At 39.4% G+C, this 19,916-nt stretch overlaps 1 protein-coding gene across 3 annotated transcripts in view; it reads left to right on the forward strand.

Annotated features, from left to right (window-relative positions):
- LOC124137076 (MAPK/MAK/MRK overlapping kinase-like) overlaps positions 1–13,848 on the forward strand; it is a 62,935-nt gene extending 49,087 nt beyond the window's left edge. For 2 of the 3 annotated variants that reach the window (XM_046503222.2, XM_046503223.2), the window contains exons 7-14: positions 291–376; positions 2,801–2,893; positions 3,879–3,980; positions 4,737–4,754; positions 8,393–8,566; positions 9,031–9,301; positions 11,165–11,374; positions 12,529–13,848. In XM_046503222.2, coding sequence (XP_046359178.2) covers positions 291–376; positions 2,801–2,893; positions 3,879–3,980; positions 4,737–4,754; positions 8,393–8,566; positions 9,031–9,301; positions 11,165–11,374; positions 12,529–12,591 — 1,017 coding nt within the window. In that variant the 3' untranslated portion in view covers positions 12,592–13,848. The remainder of the gene's footprint in view (positions 1–290; positions 377–2,800; positions 2,894–3,878; positions 3,981–4,736; positions 4,755–8,392; positions 8,567–9,030; positions 9,302–11,164; positions 11,375–12,528) is intronic. The other variant, XM_046503224.2, reaches the window with a different exon arrangement.
- Positions 13,849–19,916: the final 6,068 nt, after the last annotated feature.

A 19,916-nucleotide genomic window follows, 5' to 3' on the forward strand; every position in this document is an offset into this window, starting at 1 on the left:
GGCTTGGCTTACATACTGGACTGCAGGACCTACAGGACCTTGTTTTAGCCCCTTAATGCCAAGCGCCCGGCAGGGAAACATGTCGTGATATGATTGAAATACTGTTCAAATTGGCATTATACCTTATTGACTCATTCGCTGTTGCTGAGAAAGTGTTCCAGAAGGAGCAATGTAGCTGCCATAACAACAGGTGGTAAATGTTCTGTTGTGTTTAGGTTACAAACCTTAGCATCTTTTGCTGTTCATTATTTGCTGTTATTCGTATCACTTGATCTTGTTTGTTGTTTCAGGAGGATATGCTGAAACTAGCTGATTTTGGGTCCTGTAGAAGCATGTATTCTAAACAGCCTTATACAGAGTACATCTCCACAAGATGGTAAGGTGTCAACTTCATCTCCCTGGGTTAGAATAGGTCCCCAGGACCATTCACAAAGTGGTTGTGCTGCTACCTAGAAACTTAACCTGAGGCGTTTTCTAGCATGAATAGACCCACTAAAGAGCCTGAAATTTAACTTGCCCTTAGGATACCTTTAACATTAGACCAAATGATAGGCTTGTGGGCGAGTGCCAGGTTTCATGCCTGGCCCAAACTATCCTGTACTTGACACTCACAGAGCTAGACCCGCACTTTGACATTGCAGCAGCCAGGACACTACAGTCACTTTGTGAAGGGGGCCACGGGTGGCCCAGTCGTCTAAGGCGCCGCGATTCGCTGTGCAGAGTTGTGTCCCTTGGGCACACCAGAAACCTATGATTGTGGGTTCCACCCGATTATGTTTCTAGGTTTGTCAGCACCATACCCGTGCTCGTGGGTTTCACCGAAGTGGTAAACATCTGAGACCTGCATCACTTCGGACTTTCCTCCCACATTAAGCTGACACGCCGCGATATAACTGGAATACTGTTAAAAGCGGCGTTAAACCCAACTCACTCACTCGCTCACTCACTTTGTGAAGCAGGGCCCAGCAGTCTGTTGCTTGTTGGAAGTGAACACTAAATTGGATCAGGTGGTCAGGCTAGGTGACTTGGTTGATGGTTGACTGCTTTGATGTTGCTTATAATATCAACCACTGGTTTGCCTGTCCTAGACTAGATTGCCATAATATAGCTGGAACATTGCTGACTGAGGCTTTAAACAACAAACTGACCTCCCAGGAGATCATGGTCTAGCTTGGCTTCCATATGCGCATTCCTCATTCAGATGTTTGGGTTCAGATTGGTTTGAATCCTTATATGGGTTTCTAGCTATGGATATGACTGGAATATTGTTTATAGCAACTTAAACCTCTCACTTACCAATAAACCGTAACCACTTAATCTAAGGAAGAGAATAAATTAGTCATCTTGTAACACCCCTTCATGTAATATACGAATAATTGAACAGTAAGTAATTTCATTGTCACACAGTAGGGCTCCCTTTTATCAAAGCTTCCCAAATATTGGAATCAATTAACCATGATTTCTTTGTATTCTCACGGTGGGGTGTCCATTAAACCCTAGTTCATGTCTTGGTGTAGATAATCAATATGTAATTGAGTTGCTGAGGTAATAAGTGTGTGATAGACATCTGGTCAGGTGACGAGAGGAAATGAGGGCCTGTGTTGAGAATGTACTCATCCTTGTCTATCCAGATAAGCTTGGATGTTGAGGCTTTTGATTAAGCTCTTCTGGAGTACTGGAATTTGGGGGTTTACACCTAAGTAAGTGTCCAATATTTGGACTGGAACGTGACATATATTTTGAGTGGTGGGCTAGTATAATTTTTTTTTCATATTTGGTGACTGATGTTATGATAAAAAGTCTATTTATAATGTGTCAGATTCCATTTACCAATTGAATGCTCGTGGCGCACATTATTATGATCCAAGTCTTTGGATCGACACTCAAATTTCATTCACAGTTCCCTGGGGAGTATACGAACCAAGCTTCTCTATGATGGTGCTTGAAGGTTTACTGTCACATTACAACCTCATTCTACTGGGTACCCATTCACTCCTGGGTGAACAGAGGCATATAACTCCTTCGAATACCCTACCTCTAATAGATTCCGGGGTAGAATAGGTCTTCAGCAACCCATGCTTGCCGTAAAAGGTGACTATGCTTGTCGTGAAAGGCAACTAACGGGATCGGGTGGTCAGGCTCGCTGACTTGGTTGATGCATGTCATCGATCCCAATTGCGTGGATCAATGCTCATGATAGTAATCACTGGATTGTCTGGTCCAGATTATATTATTTACAGACCGCCGTCATATAGCTGGAATATTGCTGAGTGCGGCATTAAACAACAAAAGAACCAACCAACCATCCTACCTCTAATACACTGTAGCCATAATCCCATATTTTGGCTGTCATCGACACAATGAAATCCTTTAGATTTTCAACAGATGTCCTCTTCACTGTCAGCTATTCACAATTAGTCTCTAGGAAAATCTTATCCCACTCCTAAGGATATACCACATGCAACCTGTGTTTCTCAGGAGTCAAGCTGGAACCACTAGGCTCCCCCCATTGTTCCCCAATTAGGAGATTGGTCTTTTGTGGTCATTCAGTATATTCCAATTGGGGTCGTCGGCTAGCCTAGTGGTTTAAGCGTTCTCTTCTCACACCAAAGACCCAGGTTCAATTCCCTACATGGATACAATGTGTGGAGCCAATTCCTGGTGTCCCCTGCCCTGATATTGCTGGAATATTGCTAATAGTGTTGTAAAACCATACTCACTCACTCAGTCTGACAGTCATTTACTCGCCCGACTTTCCCGAGTTCTCCTGAGCACACCACCATCTGTTTGTTCCCTGCAGGTACCGTGCCCCGGAGTGTCTGCTGACTGACGGCTATTACACATACAAGATGGACATGTGGAGTGTGGGATGCGTCTTTTTCGAGATTCTCAGGTAATTCTCCAACCTGTCCAACCAACCACCACCTAACCAAACTCACGGAAGTGTGTCTTTTGGCAGTTCAAGTTCCCTGGCCCCAAACCACAGTGTCAACAACTTGTCAACCTCAACAAATTAGGGCTGTCATGAGTACAGATTTACTACCTGGGTACCCACCATGCTATTACCCGTATTACCCGACCCTACCCAGATACCTGCTATAGGTCTCTAGAGTTGGGTATAAAATGTCCGATTGGGAATAGTTTGACCATAGCCCTGGTAAAATGTATTTAGATACACGTATAAAACGATGTGGTCATGCATACACTGAAGTTGCCTGGAGTTTGATCTTTATTTAAACCTATGAAGGTTAGAAGGAATGGGTGCATAGTCGGAAAGAAATGCGAACATAAGTGACTTGTAGTGTTACCATAGAGTTTTAGATATTGTTTGTCATTAGACAATATATCATGTGACTAACCACGGGTCTGAGTACCTGAGTAACCTGTCCCAGCCTTACAACAATTATGTGTCAAGCTGCATGGTAAACGTGGAAAATGGATGCATTAGTTTAATACCCACGCTAAGAACAGACTATACCAGAAAACATCAGCAGAACACTGAGAGCTCCTTTCATTTCTGTCAGGACTACATTTTGTTATTTGTGACTTTCTTGCATCCAGAGTTGATGGTTTAAATGTTTTCAACTTCAAACCGTTTTATGAACAATATGTATAACATAACTCTTCTACTGCTCTAGGGAAGGTCGGGTAGCCTAGTGGTTAAAGCGTTCTCTCATCATGCCGAAGACACAGGATTGATTCCAGACATGGGTACAATGTGTGAAGCCCATTTCTGGTGTCCCCCGCCGTGATATTGATGGAATATTGCTAAAAGCGGCATAAAACCATACTCACTCTACAGCTCTATGTATTGTGTTATCATATCAACATGAATTATATCACTGAACCCATAATGGTGGAACGTGGTTATTTTACAGTCTTCATCCGCTGTTTCCTGGCTCCAATGAAGTCGACCAGATTGCAAAGATTCATGACATTATGGGTACACCAGAAAATGCAGTGCTGAAGAAGATGAAGAAGTAGGTGCCCTTCATGTGCACATATGCTTATCCATGTAACATACCGTATTTGACGTACTAAGTGCCCAGGGCACTCTCAAAATTAGAAATAGGGGGTTCTTATTAGAATATAATTTTGGTGAGAAAAAAAAACAGAGTTGAAAGATTGTAAATTTTGTGGTTTATGCTGACAGTCTGAAATGATATATGCATATTATACACGATAGATATATTATTCAAGAATTTAATTGCCCCTAATTAAGGGTGCATATAACACATGAGTGTGTATTATACATGAATAAATAAGTCTTGTGTACATTGATCGATCGGAAAGGGTGCTAATTGGGATTGTTCACTAGCCAATATATTAGCAAATATTGCTGTGGGTGCTTATTAGAGTGGGGCGCTTAATACGTCGAATACGGTATATGTAAATTAACTTTGTTGAGCCTAATGTTTCTATTTTTCTGTCAGAGTGAATAGAGGCCTAGTTACCTTTTGTGAAAATACAATTATGAATTGCTTCATTATCAACTAAACAAACATTTAATCACGATTTTATTTATTATTTATTTAGTCAATTTGGTAATTGATGTGCATGAAGGCGACCATCTTCCCACATTAAAGTATAATGAAGGTGGATCTGAATTCACAGCTGATGATGACAAGCTACTGTATCTGTAGGTATCGATTGTCAGTACTTTGAAAACAAAGTCTGTTATGGATTTGTGTGAAAAAATGTACTAATGAGTATTGATAAATTTTGTTTTCTCGCAGTCGCTCAAGAGGAGCTAGGTACCTCTGTGATAAACCATTGCGTCTTTGTATTGTGTTTCTTCTCTCAGATGTTGTCACTGTTGCTGTATCTGCATTGCAAATTGCTCAAGCAAACAGACAGATATTCTATGTCTGGGCGTAGTGGAAGTGTACATGGTGTATGAGCTGAGATAACTTGTTCAGGTTACTTGGCCAGTCTTATTGCTTTAATCACGGATAGCTTCTGGTTGGACACTGCAGTTGGAGGATGCAAAAATATATTAAAATAGTGGCAGCAATTATCAAATTAATTATTTATGTTTTATTTAATAGACTTGAGTGCTAAAACTATTCCTTAAGATGTCAGCATCATATCCTTATATGTTTGGTCATATATTTTCAAAAGTAAGGCAGAAGGATCTGTGATTCAAGGAATAAAAAAATGTTCACCTGAATGGAACATTTGCATTAATAACTTACAGACCTTCTAAAATATTACCAATCTCAGACTGCAAATGGGCTAGCGACTTTCATTTAGTAAATAGGTCACCTGAAAATTATGTGATAGATTTAAAGGTTACAAATTTCCTGTGTGTATACCCATAATATTGCTATCTGGCCAATTACATCAACTAAAAGGAAACATTGCTTTGTTGTTGACTGATTTAGCTAATGCCTCTAAGTATTCCAAGCATATTTTCATTTAGCCACATCTGGGGAAGTTGTCCCTTCTTGTTTCTCTTCCCTTTCTTAATCTTGAACATTTTCATTAATATGAGTCGTCTAAGGCGCCGCGATTCGCTGTGCAGAGTTACGTCCCTGGGGCACGCCAGAAATCTATGATTGCGGGTTCGAATCCTGGTTCACCCCGATTATGTTTCTAGGTTTGTCAGCACCATACCCGTGCTCGTGGGTTTCACCGAAGTGGTAAACGTCTTAGACCTGCATCACTTCGGGCTTTCCTCCCACATTAAGCTGACACGTCGTGATATAACTGGAATAATGTTAAAAGCGGCGTTAAATCCAACTCACTCACTCACTCATTAATATGTACACACAGCGGCAACTTCCAACACACAGGGAACTGAGGCAGTCTGGTATGAGTGCATATTAACTGTCTGCTCTTATCTTGTTGGCTACTAATGTTAGCCGGACACACATGATATTGTTACATACAGTCAAGTCTTGTTAATCCAACAATCGGCTTTATCTGACACTAATGATGGGAACCAATTACATCAGTGCTATTTAGACCCGTTAATCCGACAGTCTTGCACTCCAACTCCGACACAACTAATTTGCAACAAATTACCAAATTCACGCATTAATCAGTCTCGTTAATCCAGTCATCTGCCCGCGAGTACACAGCCCGTGTTTTGATGTGAGACGAGTCGTCTGGTAGCTGCATATAACAACCGCTGCAGAGATAAACTTGCTTAACAATAAACAATTAATGAACAATTAGTGTTTGTCTTGTTATCTGTCGTGTAGTTGTCCTATTTTTGATCACGAACGTTAATACTACTTAATTTCGCTTATCAGACATACTCTTTAATCCAACATAATCATATGCAACCAATCATGTCGGATTACAGGACTTGACTGTACATGTCCATCATTTTGTATATTACCTGAAGCAACATGGCAATGCTGAAATAACTATACTTCATTTATATCTCGATACATAAAGAATGAACGAGATGTGTGTCACACGTCACAACTTCCTGTATCACGTCCTTGACCTCTGCTTGTTCCAAGCCCATGTGAGTGACATGATGTAAATGAGGTGATAATGTCAGTTTGGATTGGCCCTCGACTAATTTTATTGACTACCTGATATATTTAGGAATAATTAACACATAACAGCAAAAATAACAAAACAAATGTTTTTGAAAATGGAGCCCAGGGTTGATTCTGGGTCAGAATACCTTCTGCCCCTGTCACGGGATGTATATATGGGCTGCTATCATCATTATTATTGCATGGAATGTATTTCAAAATCGTTACAGCTATGTCACAATAGCACACATACGACTACATCATATCCACCAACTTCTCATTTTCTGTGACATTCTTGTCTAGTGGTTTGCTTGTTACACAGTTCACAGTTGCTACACAAGGGTACAATACGTGATAGAGGTGTCTCTAGTCATTGCTGGCGAGTACTGGCAACACTTCTGACTTCTCACTCCCTCTCGACTCTAGTGTGCTAAATGACATAAAGTGTGTATGGCCTTTGAGCTCAAAGCTTATATTTAAAAAAATTACCTTAGCTTTGCTTTCTATTGTACCTGTCTCTTCTGTGGTTGTCTGATCCACATCCAGGCTTGTAGTATGTTCTGTTCTTGCCTAGATGTATAAATTCAGTTGGCCTCTTTCATGCTAGATGCTGAATGAAACTGCATGTGAACAGGACTTATGCTATAACAAGAGTCATGCCATTGTTAACTTATGCATGTGTTTGTGAATTACTTATAGAAGCATAGAGGTCCAAGTGTTTGCTAATCGCACTCAATATCACCTAGGTTTAAATCCATATGTGGATACAATATGTGAAGGCCATATAGGTATTTTAGCTGCCATGACATTGCTGCAATATTGCTGAACATGGCATAGTTATTGCATGTCAATGTGCATTCATGTACTGACCACCAAACGTATAATTCACCACGGAAAATGTTTTGTGATGCATACGTGTATGAAAAGTGTTAGAACACATGTATTTTTTAGTTTATTTTCTATGAGTTTTTACTTTACATTTTCCAATTTTCTGATGATGGAATCAGTATTTAAGTCCCCCCCCCAAAAAATGGCTTTTACCAACACCTCTGTGGTGATTCTTTGGTCCAAACAAAAGCTGACTAAATTCATGATCAATCGATCACATATGACCATGCTCAGTGTGTGTCGTCGTACCCTGATGGCATAGATTGATGATCATGCATCAAATCACTTGTTTGCCTGGCCTAGGTTGCTCATCCTTCTAAATTATCTCGTGCATTGTATTTCCATTCTATTTTGATAAATACCCTGGTCCGTTTGACACCATAGCTTTGTTTTGGAAGAGATGGCTTCACCTCCATTTCTCCCATGTTGCTAATGAGAATTATTACAGGGGACAGCTTTCCTTAAGATTGTATTATTGAAACTGGCTCAAAACAAAGCTATGGTAGCAAATATGTCAAGGGTAATAATCATAACAAAATGGAGATATAACACCCTGGATAATCGGGGATGCATCAACATACACTCAATCAGTTTAAGACAGTATTGACCGCCTCCGTGGTCTAGTGGTAGAGCGTCAGCCCAGAGAGCGGAAGGTCCGGGGTTCAATCCCTGGCTGCGTCATACCAACAGACGTTTAAATATGGTACTTGTTGTTACCCTGTCTGGCGCTCGGCACTTAAGGGCAAAAACAAGGACTGGTCAGCTCGGAGTCAGTAAACTGTGTCTGAGATTGGTATTCATGTTAAACTGCGGCATGGTATGTCAGTGTGCTAGCACTATAAATCGGCATCAGTCCGGACTAGTACAAGCAGCCACACACACACATGCATGCACGTCCCTATATAAGTGCAATAATCTTGGACGCGACGTTAAACCCAATTTCACCTCACCTCACCTAAGACAGTATCAGATATGGTGTTCCCACTGTGACATATAATATGTATTTTCAGATCTCGCGGCATCAGCTTTAACTTCCCCCAGAAGCAGGGTACGGGTGTCGAGCGACTCCTGCCCCATGTATCCCAGGAGGCAGTAGCACTCATCAACATGATGTGTACATACGACCCTGAAGAAAGGGTCACGGCACATCGGGCCATCAAACATGGTTATTTCAAAGAACTGAGGTATGTTTCACTTATGTTTTGACATCCAAGCTGATGTCAGGATTTATACTACATTTTTTTTTTTTTAAACTTCTTTTTTTCCCCTTTTTTATCATTTCATGATACAGTCTTCCACTTACATACATCCTACCTGAAACATGAGAGTACTGTCAATTTTGACTTCCCAACTTAATCAGTATTGTGCATTCTCCAAGTTCTGTAAAGCTGTATATATCTTGTATCTCGATCCCTGCTGGAGATTCAATGAAAGTGTCTTGCACTACAATGAGCCGTTTCTCATACAATGTGGCTTTTAATTTTCTTGGCACAGTGACATCTAATTATGTTCATGATGACAGATCCTTTTTGTATTTGTTCTTATGAATATACTTTTAGACAAATGCTGTCTCGGGAGCACCACAAAGTAACACTGTGTAGGGTCATTGTTGTAAATAAATCCAATAAATATTTTATTTATATTGTAGGGAGGCAGACAGACGAGCTGCAGCTCTTGCCCAACCCCGCCGTAGAGATGAGGGAAAGAAATCTGAGCTCCATGAACGCCCTGTTCGGGACCGTGACCGGGACCGAGACCGAGAACGAGACAGAGACAGAGACAGAGAACGAAACCATGAGCCGGTTGAAACCATAGGCGATAAAAAGAAGGAACCAGTCGTACAAGACGAGCGACCTTCTGAAGTTGTGATGTACCCTATACGAGCAACCAAAGCACAGTCCAATCCAGCCAAGGGGCGGGTAGGTGGCACCAAGTCATATCGTGAGCCGCAGGCCCCCAGGGTGGAGGTACCCCAAGAGAGTACCTCTGACAGTGAGACTAGTATATGGGCTGCCTTTAGGCATAAGAAGAAGGTATGTGGGGCAGTGGGTGGGTGGGTGGATGCAGCTGTAGCTGGTGCTTGTCGTGCACTCTTGGTTTGGTTTTTGTTTTCTTGTTGAGGTGAGTGTGTTAATGCCACATGAATTAGCATGGACTGCTTCTGAAGTTTACCAAATGGATTTTTGATAAAGGTCTTTGTGTTATTTTCATAGTTTAATTCCCGAATGAATGGTTATATACACGCCTGTAGTTTGCATGTCATCTTGCAGAAGTTCTGCAACATTTATTCAATAGGATTGTTGTTAAAATTGTTGAACAGAGATAAATGTACATTTTATATATTTGAGATCACATATTTGATCCTAAAGGCTGAGTGTATGGAGGACTCAAAACTATATTAAGTGGAAACCATAGCCCTGTCCTGTCATTCCCCCACATCATTTGTAGGCTAAGAAAGTCTTGCTTGTCAGGCAGTGATGCAGTCTCATTACGACCAGATCCTTTACTCGGATATGATACGAATCTACAGGAATATCTGAGGATGCCAAACAAATTCTCGAGTGAACAAAGCATTCAGACAAGCATGTCTGATTCCTATATTGGGGCGGTCGGGTAGCCTAGTGGTTAAGGCGTTCACTCATCACACTGAGGACCTGGGTTAGATTCCTGACATGGGTTGTACCCTTGCTAACACTGCCTGAGAAGCAATTGTTTTGAAGCCAAATCCCGACTGGTACTGAGATGTGTCGGCTCCTCTGCATGGGAGTACTTGTGTGCTGGTGGTGAAGGGTGCTTGGTACATTATACTTGAAACTCACACCGCTTTAAGCACTTGAGGGAAACAACATACAACTAACCTCTCCCTTTTTACCTTTGTGTGTAGTTTGTTCCCATTTGAGACAGACTGTTTTCAATTTTTGGTTTACAGATTTATTATTTTGAATTTCCTAGTCTGTAGGTCAGTAAAGGAGACATTCCAGATAATTTGGGGTGTTCTTTAAAAACATCTAAATATGTTGCCATGGGTGCAGTCTTAGTTGAACTTAACTCCTCAGACATTCCAAATAATCTTTTGGTTCTTTAAAAAGTATTCCTAATACTGTATTCGACCCAATAAGCGCCCCCCCCCGGTTCCGGAAATTTATATAGTAATTATTTTGTTTTAAATGAAAATCATCCAGGAACTGAGGTTTCCGGATATTTGAAGTCCGTACGCCAATTTGACACTGAATTGGTCCCAATAAGCACCCACCCTTTCTGTCTTTATTTTAAGCGCCCTGGGGGCTTATTGGGTCAAATACGGTATGTTGGCATGGGTTAGCACAATGTTAGTTGAGATTGTCTCCTCATTATGCCTATTGTCATAACCTATTGTCTTGCAGTTTAACCTGTTCCATGCACAATTACTTTGTGATGAACACACATGTTTCCATCTAACAGATAACAAAAAATGTCCTTTTTTCAGATTTATTTGTCCACTTTTAATTTTTGGTTGACCCGCCTGAAAGTCAAGTTGATACTTACTCATAATATGATGTCACATGCATATACAGAAATTACGTCTTCTTGAATCTAATGAAAATGGGGTACCATGATGTCAATTCTTTCTTCACTATAATTGTCTGTAATAATACCCCTTGTCCTAATACTATATGTCCATATGGGGATCATATGTGTTTGGTGATGCATTGATGTTTGTCTGACACATTCCATTCCCAATGATGGCTTAATGGCATCTAAATAAAATACTATAAAAATCAACCTTATTTTCCTGTTTTCAGCGACAGCGGCACCACAATCTCCGGCGCTATGCAGAAAGCCAGCAATATCCAAACCACACAGGGCTGCTGCCTCGAGTGACAATGCATCACCCCACATACAACCCCACATACCACAGCACTTCCATGCCAGCATACCATCCCAAGCACTTTGAGGGTCCATCTGGGGGGTTACCAGCCATCAATAATGTTAACACTTTTAAACCACACAAGGTGAGGAAATTTGTTTTAGAAGTATGAGGATATTATTTGTTACAAAGGAGAACATATCAGCAGTGTACTAAATAATTGTGAGTAGGCATAATGTGATACAATGTTGTACTTAGTTATAACTGGTCATCATTAACGGATTGGCTTGGTTAATATGATGCTGCTTTTAATTAAGATAATCAATAAATGGATTATGCACCCAGTGGAGTCTTTTTGGGCAGATGATCAAGACTGATTATTTTATGGCATTGACATGTTATATATAATGTCTTGTCTTCGTTGCTTCAAAAGAAAGGACCGCCTCTGTGGTCTAGTGGTAGAGCGTCAGCCCAGAGAGCGGAAGGTCCGGGGTTCGATCCCCGGCTGCGTCATACCAAAAGACGTTAAAATATGGTACTTGTTGTTACCCTGTCTGGCGCTCGGCACTTAAGGGCAAAAACAAGGACTGGTCAGCTCGGAGTCAGTATACTGTGTCTGAGATTGGTATTCATGTTAAACTGCGGCATGGTATGTCAGTGTGCTAGCACTATAAATCGGCATCAGTCTGGACTAGTACAAGCAGCCACACACACATAAATGTGCATGCACGTCGCTATATAAGTGCAATAATCTTGGACACGACGTTAAACCCCATTTCACCTCACCTTCAAAAGAAAAATCGTTTGAAAGGAAATATGACTCTACAGAGATCATATTAGACACAAGCAAAGTGTACCATGAACACAGTCTACATTCTCCTGGGCCAAGCGTCTGCAATGTTATTCTTTATGTTAGTGCTTTGTAATACCTGTTGGGATTAGAGGTAAGAATAAAGGTCCCCAGCAACCTGTGCTGGTCTTATTTGTGGGGATTCTAGATAGGAATACAGGTCCCTAGCAACCAACGCTGGCCTCCATGTGGGGATACCAGGTAAGAATAAAGGTCCCCAGCAACCAATGCTGGCCTCTGTTTGGGGATTCTAGGTAAGAATAAAGGTCCCCAGCAACCAATGCTGGTCTTTGTGTGGGGATTCTAGGTAAGAATAAAGGTCCCCAGCAACCGATGCTGGTGTCTGTGTGGGAATATTTACAGACCGCCATCCTACAGCTGGAATGTGGCTGAGTGTGGCATTAAACAACGGACACAGTTAATTATAATGAGGGATGTATTTGTTTCAGGCTCAGTCCAAGCCCATCAAGAATCTGTTCACATACACGCTACCTTCAGTTGACAGACAATAGGCTACATCCTATTCAAGGGGAGAGCACTCTCATACACTACAGCAACCCTGTCATGTGACCTGCAGTCAGGAGAACATGTGCACACCACCAAGCCTGCTGCTCTGGTTCAGTCTGGATGGAATTGGTGTGACAAGGAGTAACCCATAACAACCACACTGATGGAGATGAGTCAATTATTAAACTGCATATACAGTATATATGACTTCATAGAACTGTAGAAAAGTTGTGATATCACAGATGATGCCTCTGTTAAACTGTGATAAAAGCAGATAGCAAATTCTGTTTCACCTGGGACTTGTAGCAGATGCATTCTATGTCTTTATGCAAATGAGAACATAATGAAGATGGATCTTATTCGTTCACAAAAAAGCTCGATGTATACTTTGGTGTATTTCAGAACTCTTCTCTTTTGATTATTTGCTAATGACATTGTAGTGTTGCTCCTCATCTGGAGGTCACTTTGTTGTCTGGCTGCACCTTAGAACCTTACACAAATAGAAGAAGACGATGCAGGTCACCTTCACAGAATATTTGCCTCTACCAAACAAATATAGACAATTCTGTTTCAGTATTATGGTTGAACACAAAACTATTTTGTTCACTAGATGGAGTAAATTTGTCAGCTTGTGTCTGTGAGAATAGCTCGGAACTTCCATATCCTGTCATTGTGCTGAGACAGATTTCTGACTTGTTCTCATGAGGGTGGGAAGGGAATCTGGTAGATGTTGTCATGCAGGTGGTCCAATGTCTTAAAGGTAGCCTTCTGTCTATACTTCCATTACCCTCCCTTTATTACATCATAGCCAGTGTTCTTGATATTTGGTTAGGATCACCCTGCTGTGATGTTGCTGGAATATTGCTAAAAGTGATGTAAAACCATACTCACTCACTTGCTCGCTTGCTCACTCACTCGCTCACTCGCTTAATCACTCCCTCGCTCACTCACTCACTCACTCACTCTAAAGTAACATGTGACCTGTGTCACACTATGGTTACTTTCATCGATGTGGGGATCACATTAAAACCAGCCCATAGAAATGTGGACGATGTGAAGTACAGCTGCTATCTTGGCTGCTTGTTATATAAACACTTCTTGCAAGGACTTGTGGGTAGAAACACCCATTGATGCTAGGTGCATCTTCCCGAGGCAAGGGAGTATCTGACTTTATAAGACCAGTTTCCACCCTTTCCAAACTAGGCTGGAATTTCTTGGCTCGATCGTAGCACCACCAGTGGCTACATAGACTTATTAGTCCAGCCAAAATGTAACTCCATAATACCAGCCTAGTTCGGCAAGGGTGGAAACTGGAATTTTATGGTCAGTTAACTTTCTTGCCTCGGGAAGATGTGCTAGGTGAGGTGAAATGGGGTTTAACGTTCGTTGTATTTAAGATTACTTGACTTACATAGTTACGGGCATACATGTGTGTGTGTGTGTGTGTGGCTGTTTGTACTAGTTCAAATGTAATCTGGTTTTATAGTGCTAACCTACTGAAATACCATGGCACAGTTTAACATGGGTACGCCACTCAGAGAGAATTAAACTGAACTGGCCAGTCCTTTTTTTATGCATATAATCCCAAATGCTAGGCATGGTAACAAGAAGTACCATCTTTCCGAATCCTTGATAAGGTGCAGCCAGGGGAGCGAACCATCAACCTTCCACTCTGTAATGTAAGCCTTGTTTGGGGATTCCAGAGGACTTTGAATGAAGGAGAGAAGGCCACCTTTAAGCCTGTTGCTGGTCTGCCCTGCCTTGATATTACTACTCCAAGACTCTCCTTCTTTGCTTTTCATAGGTCAGGATGTTGTGTTGGTAGTATGGTCCTGTAAGTCGGTGAACTATCCATGCTTTGCATCAGCTGCCATTAGCTCTCTGTAGTATGGTCCTGTAAATCGGTGAACTATCCTTGCTTTGCATCAGCTGCCATTAGCTCTGTGTAGATGGAATGGAAACTATGCTTGTAAAAGTTTGAACTTGTCTGAATCAGACAACAAGGTTATTTCTGGCTAGTTGTATTTTTATAACCAATAGTTGCTCATATTTGATGAACTGACTAAGACTTCAACCCGACATTAGCTAACTGGACACATGGACATTAATACAGGTTCCCTAAATCTGACTAAAACTTTACTCTGAATGTACCTAGGAATCAGACCAGAGAGCTGGTCCCATCAGTTCTAAGTCTACAAAGAGTGAGTCACTACAGTGATAAGGCAGGCTTTTAATTACTTGGTTTATGGACCTACCAACCCAAACTAAATAAATGTGGAATAAGATATAATACTTGTAAAGTACTACTTTTCTTACTCTCATGTTTGCTAACTTCAAATTTAGACCGAAGGGGAAGGGAAGTAATCCTATGATTTATCATTACCAAAGTATATATTCTTTATATTTTTATCTATATTTCCCCTGTCTGACAAAACTTTTAAAGGATTTCTTCATGTTTTAGATTATTTCTTTTCATTTCAACCACCGACCCTAAGGTTTTACAATAAAATCCATAAGCCAAGTATATGAATGAAGCCTCGAATTAGTCTTAGTCTCTGTTAGGTAGTGGAAGTTCAAGTATTTTGAAGTCTGTACTAGTTACCACTTTCTAGATGCAGTAGAATATACATGTATCTGATGCAGGCCAGACTGTGATATATATACATTTGGTGCTCATCCACCCGTTCTGTTGTATATTGATGTAAATTAAGGGAGATAACTCTTTTATACTATGTTATTGCATAGTGCCAAGCCGTCCAATATGTGACATATTGATAACTCGGTCCAATAACAAATTTATGTCCGTGTGTTATAGAGCTATAACCATATCACTTGTCTGGTTATTCTTTAATTTGTGTTTTGTTGAATCTATCTTACCTCAGATATTCTTGTTAACACAGTCCTTGTGTTGTTTCCTGTGTGTGCCTTATACTTTATGCATATCATAAATACAATGTTGTCAGAATGTTTCAGAAACTAGACACAAAAAGTAAACCATGTTTTCATTTTACTGTAGCTATGGTTCAAAATATTTTGACTTTAAACAATGTTGATCCCAATATGCAAATTCAAGTTTCATTACTGATCTCTGTGTTTTTGTATGCAAGCAAATAGTCAATCTTTGTTTGACCTCTTTTTGCATGAAGATTTGGTGACACCGCCATAGCAGACGTCAATCAGCATGAATGAGCAGCAAAGCAGACCAGCACATCTCATTTCTGTATTTAAGAAATTATAGATAATTATGTGCCATATTGTGGATATTTTATACAGTGTCGCATGCCATTGCATCTACACCATAAAGGGATATAGCATCAAAGGAATGGGTGTGGTAAAGAAATGACACTAAATCGTTTTAGAAAGCTGCCATCTGATTGGCTCAAGAACCCACACATCCTTCCATTAGATTGGTTGGCTCATTGTTCACATGATGTGACCGCCTTTGGAGATGTCGTTATTTTCACGCAGAGCAGATTGGCAAATAACTTGAGTGATTGGGATGTGTAAGGTATTTGTCTCAGTGCTAAAATCATATATATCAGGAACACAAGGACAATGGCTCATTGTGGAAGGTGTAGTACATTGTAACTTAATCTTGTTGAGAAACTGATATTCTTGTAGATAATGTAAATATTTGTAATATTTGTGTGTACAGCATTATCTATGTGGTTATGTTGTCATTAGTGACTGGTCATTTAATATAAGGGGGTGGGGAGGTGCCGGTAGGATTGTACTCTCCACTCCCTTTAAAAAATGGCAATGTGTCATTTTTTTCATGCCCCTACCCCTAAATTGCGGTGCACCCCCACTCCCTGTCCTGGTTTTTTTTTTTAGCTGTTTGCTGTATCAATTTTTCATGACCACCACCCCCCATCTCTCTCTTATTATCTCTTCCCTCCACCCCTTAAAATAAATGACAAGTCCCTAAAGAAAAATAATTAAACAGAATTACATTTGTGATGGATTGTTTGTGGAAGGGATGAAACATGGACATGTTTTGAGTATTGGGCAGGTATTTGCAACTTCATCTTTCACATTGTGCAAGATGGTGTGTATTGTTTCACAGATTGTTACAGTATATAGTCAAACTGTAATGTGCTTCAGGCACAATAACTGCATGATGCCATGATGACCAATCAACATGTTTTAACTTTTCTTTATTTTCATTTTGGGAAATATTGGAGTAATATCACCAGTAAAAGAAGGTTATAACAGACCAAAGTGTAACATTTTAATCTCAGACTAATGTAAACCGTGTAGTGGACATGCTACGTCTGAATGCAACCATTTATGAAAAACATACTTCTTTTGGCACAAGAACTGGGTATGGATGGATATACATGGCATATATGCATAGCTTCACCAATAACATCAAATATTTGATGATAACACTTGTTACATGTTGAGAACAGTCTAGTTGGCTTCCACATTGCTTCATAATGTTGTTATTTTGTTAATGTAGTATAAACACTTGTAATATTATGTGGTATAAACAATTGTTATATTATGTAGTATAAACAATTGTTATATTATGACATATAAACAATTGTTATATTATGTAGTATAAACAATTGTTATATTATGTGGTATAAACAATTGTTATATTATGTGGTATATACAATTGTTATATCATGTGGTATAAATAATTATATTATGTGGTATAAATAATTGTTATATTATGTGGTATAAACAATTGTTATATTATGTAGTATAAACAATCGTTGTATTGTTATGGAGTATAAACAATTGTTATATTATGTGGTATAAACAATTGTTGTATGGTTGTTAAATCTGTAAGCATCAAGTTATTGGGTTGAAAATGCTGCACCATTAATATTTAGGAATTTCTACACACGTTTAGGAAAATGTAATGATTGGTGATGCCAAAGTTTCTGTAGGACAATACTTTTGAAATGTTGCTGGAAGAAAGTATTTTTTGTATGAAATGCTCAGATTATTTTACAAAGATCAAGGAATGAATTCAAACATTCTTACCAAGTCATCAATTTTGTTTATTAAAATTATAACATGATTTGATAATGTCATATTGAAGTCTTATTGCATGAAAGATTACATCATTATTAGTGTACACCTTCCTTGAAAGTAAGACAGTTTCACTCAGTTACATGCTTGTACAGGATGCCATGGACATGTATACTGATGCAGTTGATGTACATCTTGGGTTGAAATTTCTTTTATACCTGTTCAAGAAAGTCTGTGTACATTGTTGTTTATAATTGTACAAAAACATCACTTGTTAATATTTATTGTTGCTGAAAGGTCTGTATTCACTTGTAACATATTGTTCCAAGGCAGGGGTGTTGAAAGATAATTGGTGCCAATGATCTTATACTATTATTAATGAAAAATATTTTAGCCCTTTGAAAATCATTAAGTTATCAATATTAGGAAATATGTTTACGCCCTACAGTGTTTATGTAATTTCCATATGAAAGTAATTATCCAAACTTTGTCTTTCTGATCATGTTTTATAGAATATATAAATCTTTGGATGGAGCTGAAAATTCTAAATGTCAAATAATTTTTAGTGTTTGTATGGTAGGTTTGTTATTATTAGATGACTATTTGTGTCAGTTTGGGATCTTACGGAGTATCTCTGAACAATCTTTCAACTTTATGCTAACATTTTTATCGTTTATTTCCTACAGTCAGTTATGAATTCTTATTAATCAACACTCAGGGTAAATTCATGAAATTAGTAAATCTTTGTTAACATGTATATTGTGTACGGAATCAGTGTGTTGTAGACATTGCTGTCGCATCCTACATCTTTTAAGAAAACTAGGTGAAAATAAGGTACATACAAATGAGAGTCCTTCCTGAGCATAAATAGGAGTCCTTTTGACTAGCGGTAGTGAGACACAGATAGACAGATCTGGGGTAGTATGTTAGTTTCCTGCTTATATATTACCAAATGTGTATAATATACAGTGAAATCCTTTTAACTGTTACAAGTAACCATGGTAACACAATGATCTTATATTGGCACTCCACCTGGTTCCAACTGTTTCACAACAGATTATAACTATAGTCATATGAAAAAATAGGGTGTTATTTAACTTTTTTTGAGTAGTACATGTTGTTAATGATCCCTTGGAAGTTTCTCGATCTATGAAACATTGTTTCTAACTGATCATCTGGTATATACTCTACCCAGTGTGGTAGTCTTATAGTCCATGCATTATTTCCGTATCTTCCCTACTTGAAGAAGTGATGTTCTATACTGTGCTACTGAGGTTATATTTCCGCATTCAAGTCTGTCTTGTGTATATGAAAGATATTTATTGTTATTTGAATCTGTATGTACTCATAGACTATCTCTTGTAATAAAAATGGTTATATAGTTAATAAATCCTATGAAATAAATGATTGTGTATTGTCATTACAAAAACTACCATGCTTCAAGCTGAATATTTGGATCATGTGACTTTTAAAAAAACAAACCTTTTGGGCAGTTGGTTTGTTAGTTGCTTAATGCAGCACTCAGTGGCCTGTATATGATCTGGACCAGTCAAACCAAGGACTGATATCAGGAGCCACCATCCATATCAGGGTATGATGACGTCAACAAAGTCGCCAAGTCTGACCACTCGATTTAGGCGTCTCTTATGATCAACGACTGCCACCATGGTCTAGTCGTAGAGTGTTCGCCCGGACATCATACCAAAAGATGTTAAAAGATGGTACTTGTTGTTACCCTACCTGGTGCGCAGCCTTAAGGGGCTAAAACAAGGACTGGTCGGCTCGGAGTCGGTATACTGTGTCTGAGTGGGGTTAAACTGCAGCATGGTATCCCAGTGGGCGAGCACTATAAAATCGACATTAGTCCAGACTAGTAAAAGCAGCCACACACACAAACACATGTGCAGGCATGTCACTTTGTAAGTGCAGTAGTCTTGAACGCAACGCTTAACCCCATTTCACAAACAAAAGTTTAGCCGACAGAAGACCCACAACATGTTGTGTAGACAGCTAATATCTGATTTGTATGGAAACACAAAATCCTTATCCAATGGTAGTTGTTTATTTTTTATCCATACATCAACATGGTAAACAAACAAATGAACAAATACTATTCAGACATTGATTTCCGTTGTCTTTTTGTGTGTGTGATTAAGACTTGGCATTAAACATTTCACTATTCACCTAGCAAAACAATTTATTTAGAACCAAATGCAACATATCAGTAAATCACAGCTTTCTCAAAAATAATGAATTAGTACAAAAGTATATGTCAACAAAGAGATCAGCCTGTAGTGGATTATAGAAAAGTCACACATGTCAAATGAGACAAGGAAGGGTGCCATCC

The sequence above is a fragment of the Haliotis rufescens genome, unplaced genomic scaffold (assembly GCF_023055435.1).
Source record: "Haliotis rufescens isolate VD_foot unplaced genomic scaffold, xgHalRufe1.0.p SCAF_3, whole genome shotgun sequence".
Classification (NCBI taxonomy): Eukaryota; Metazoa; Mollusca; class Gastropoda; order Lepetellida; family Haliotidae; genus Haliotis; species Haliotis rufescens.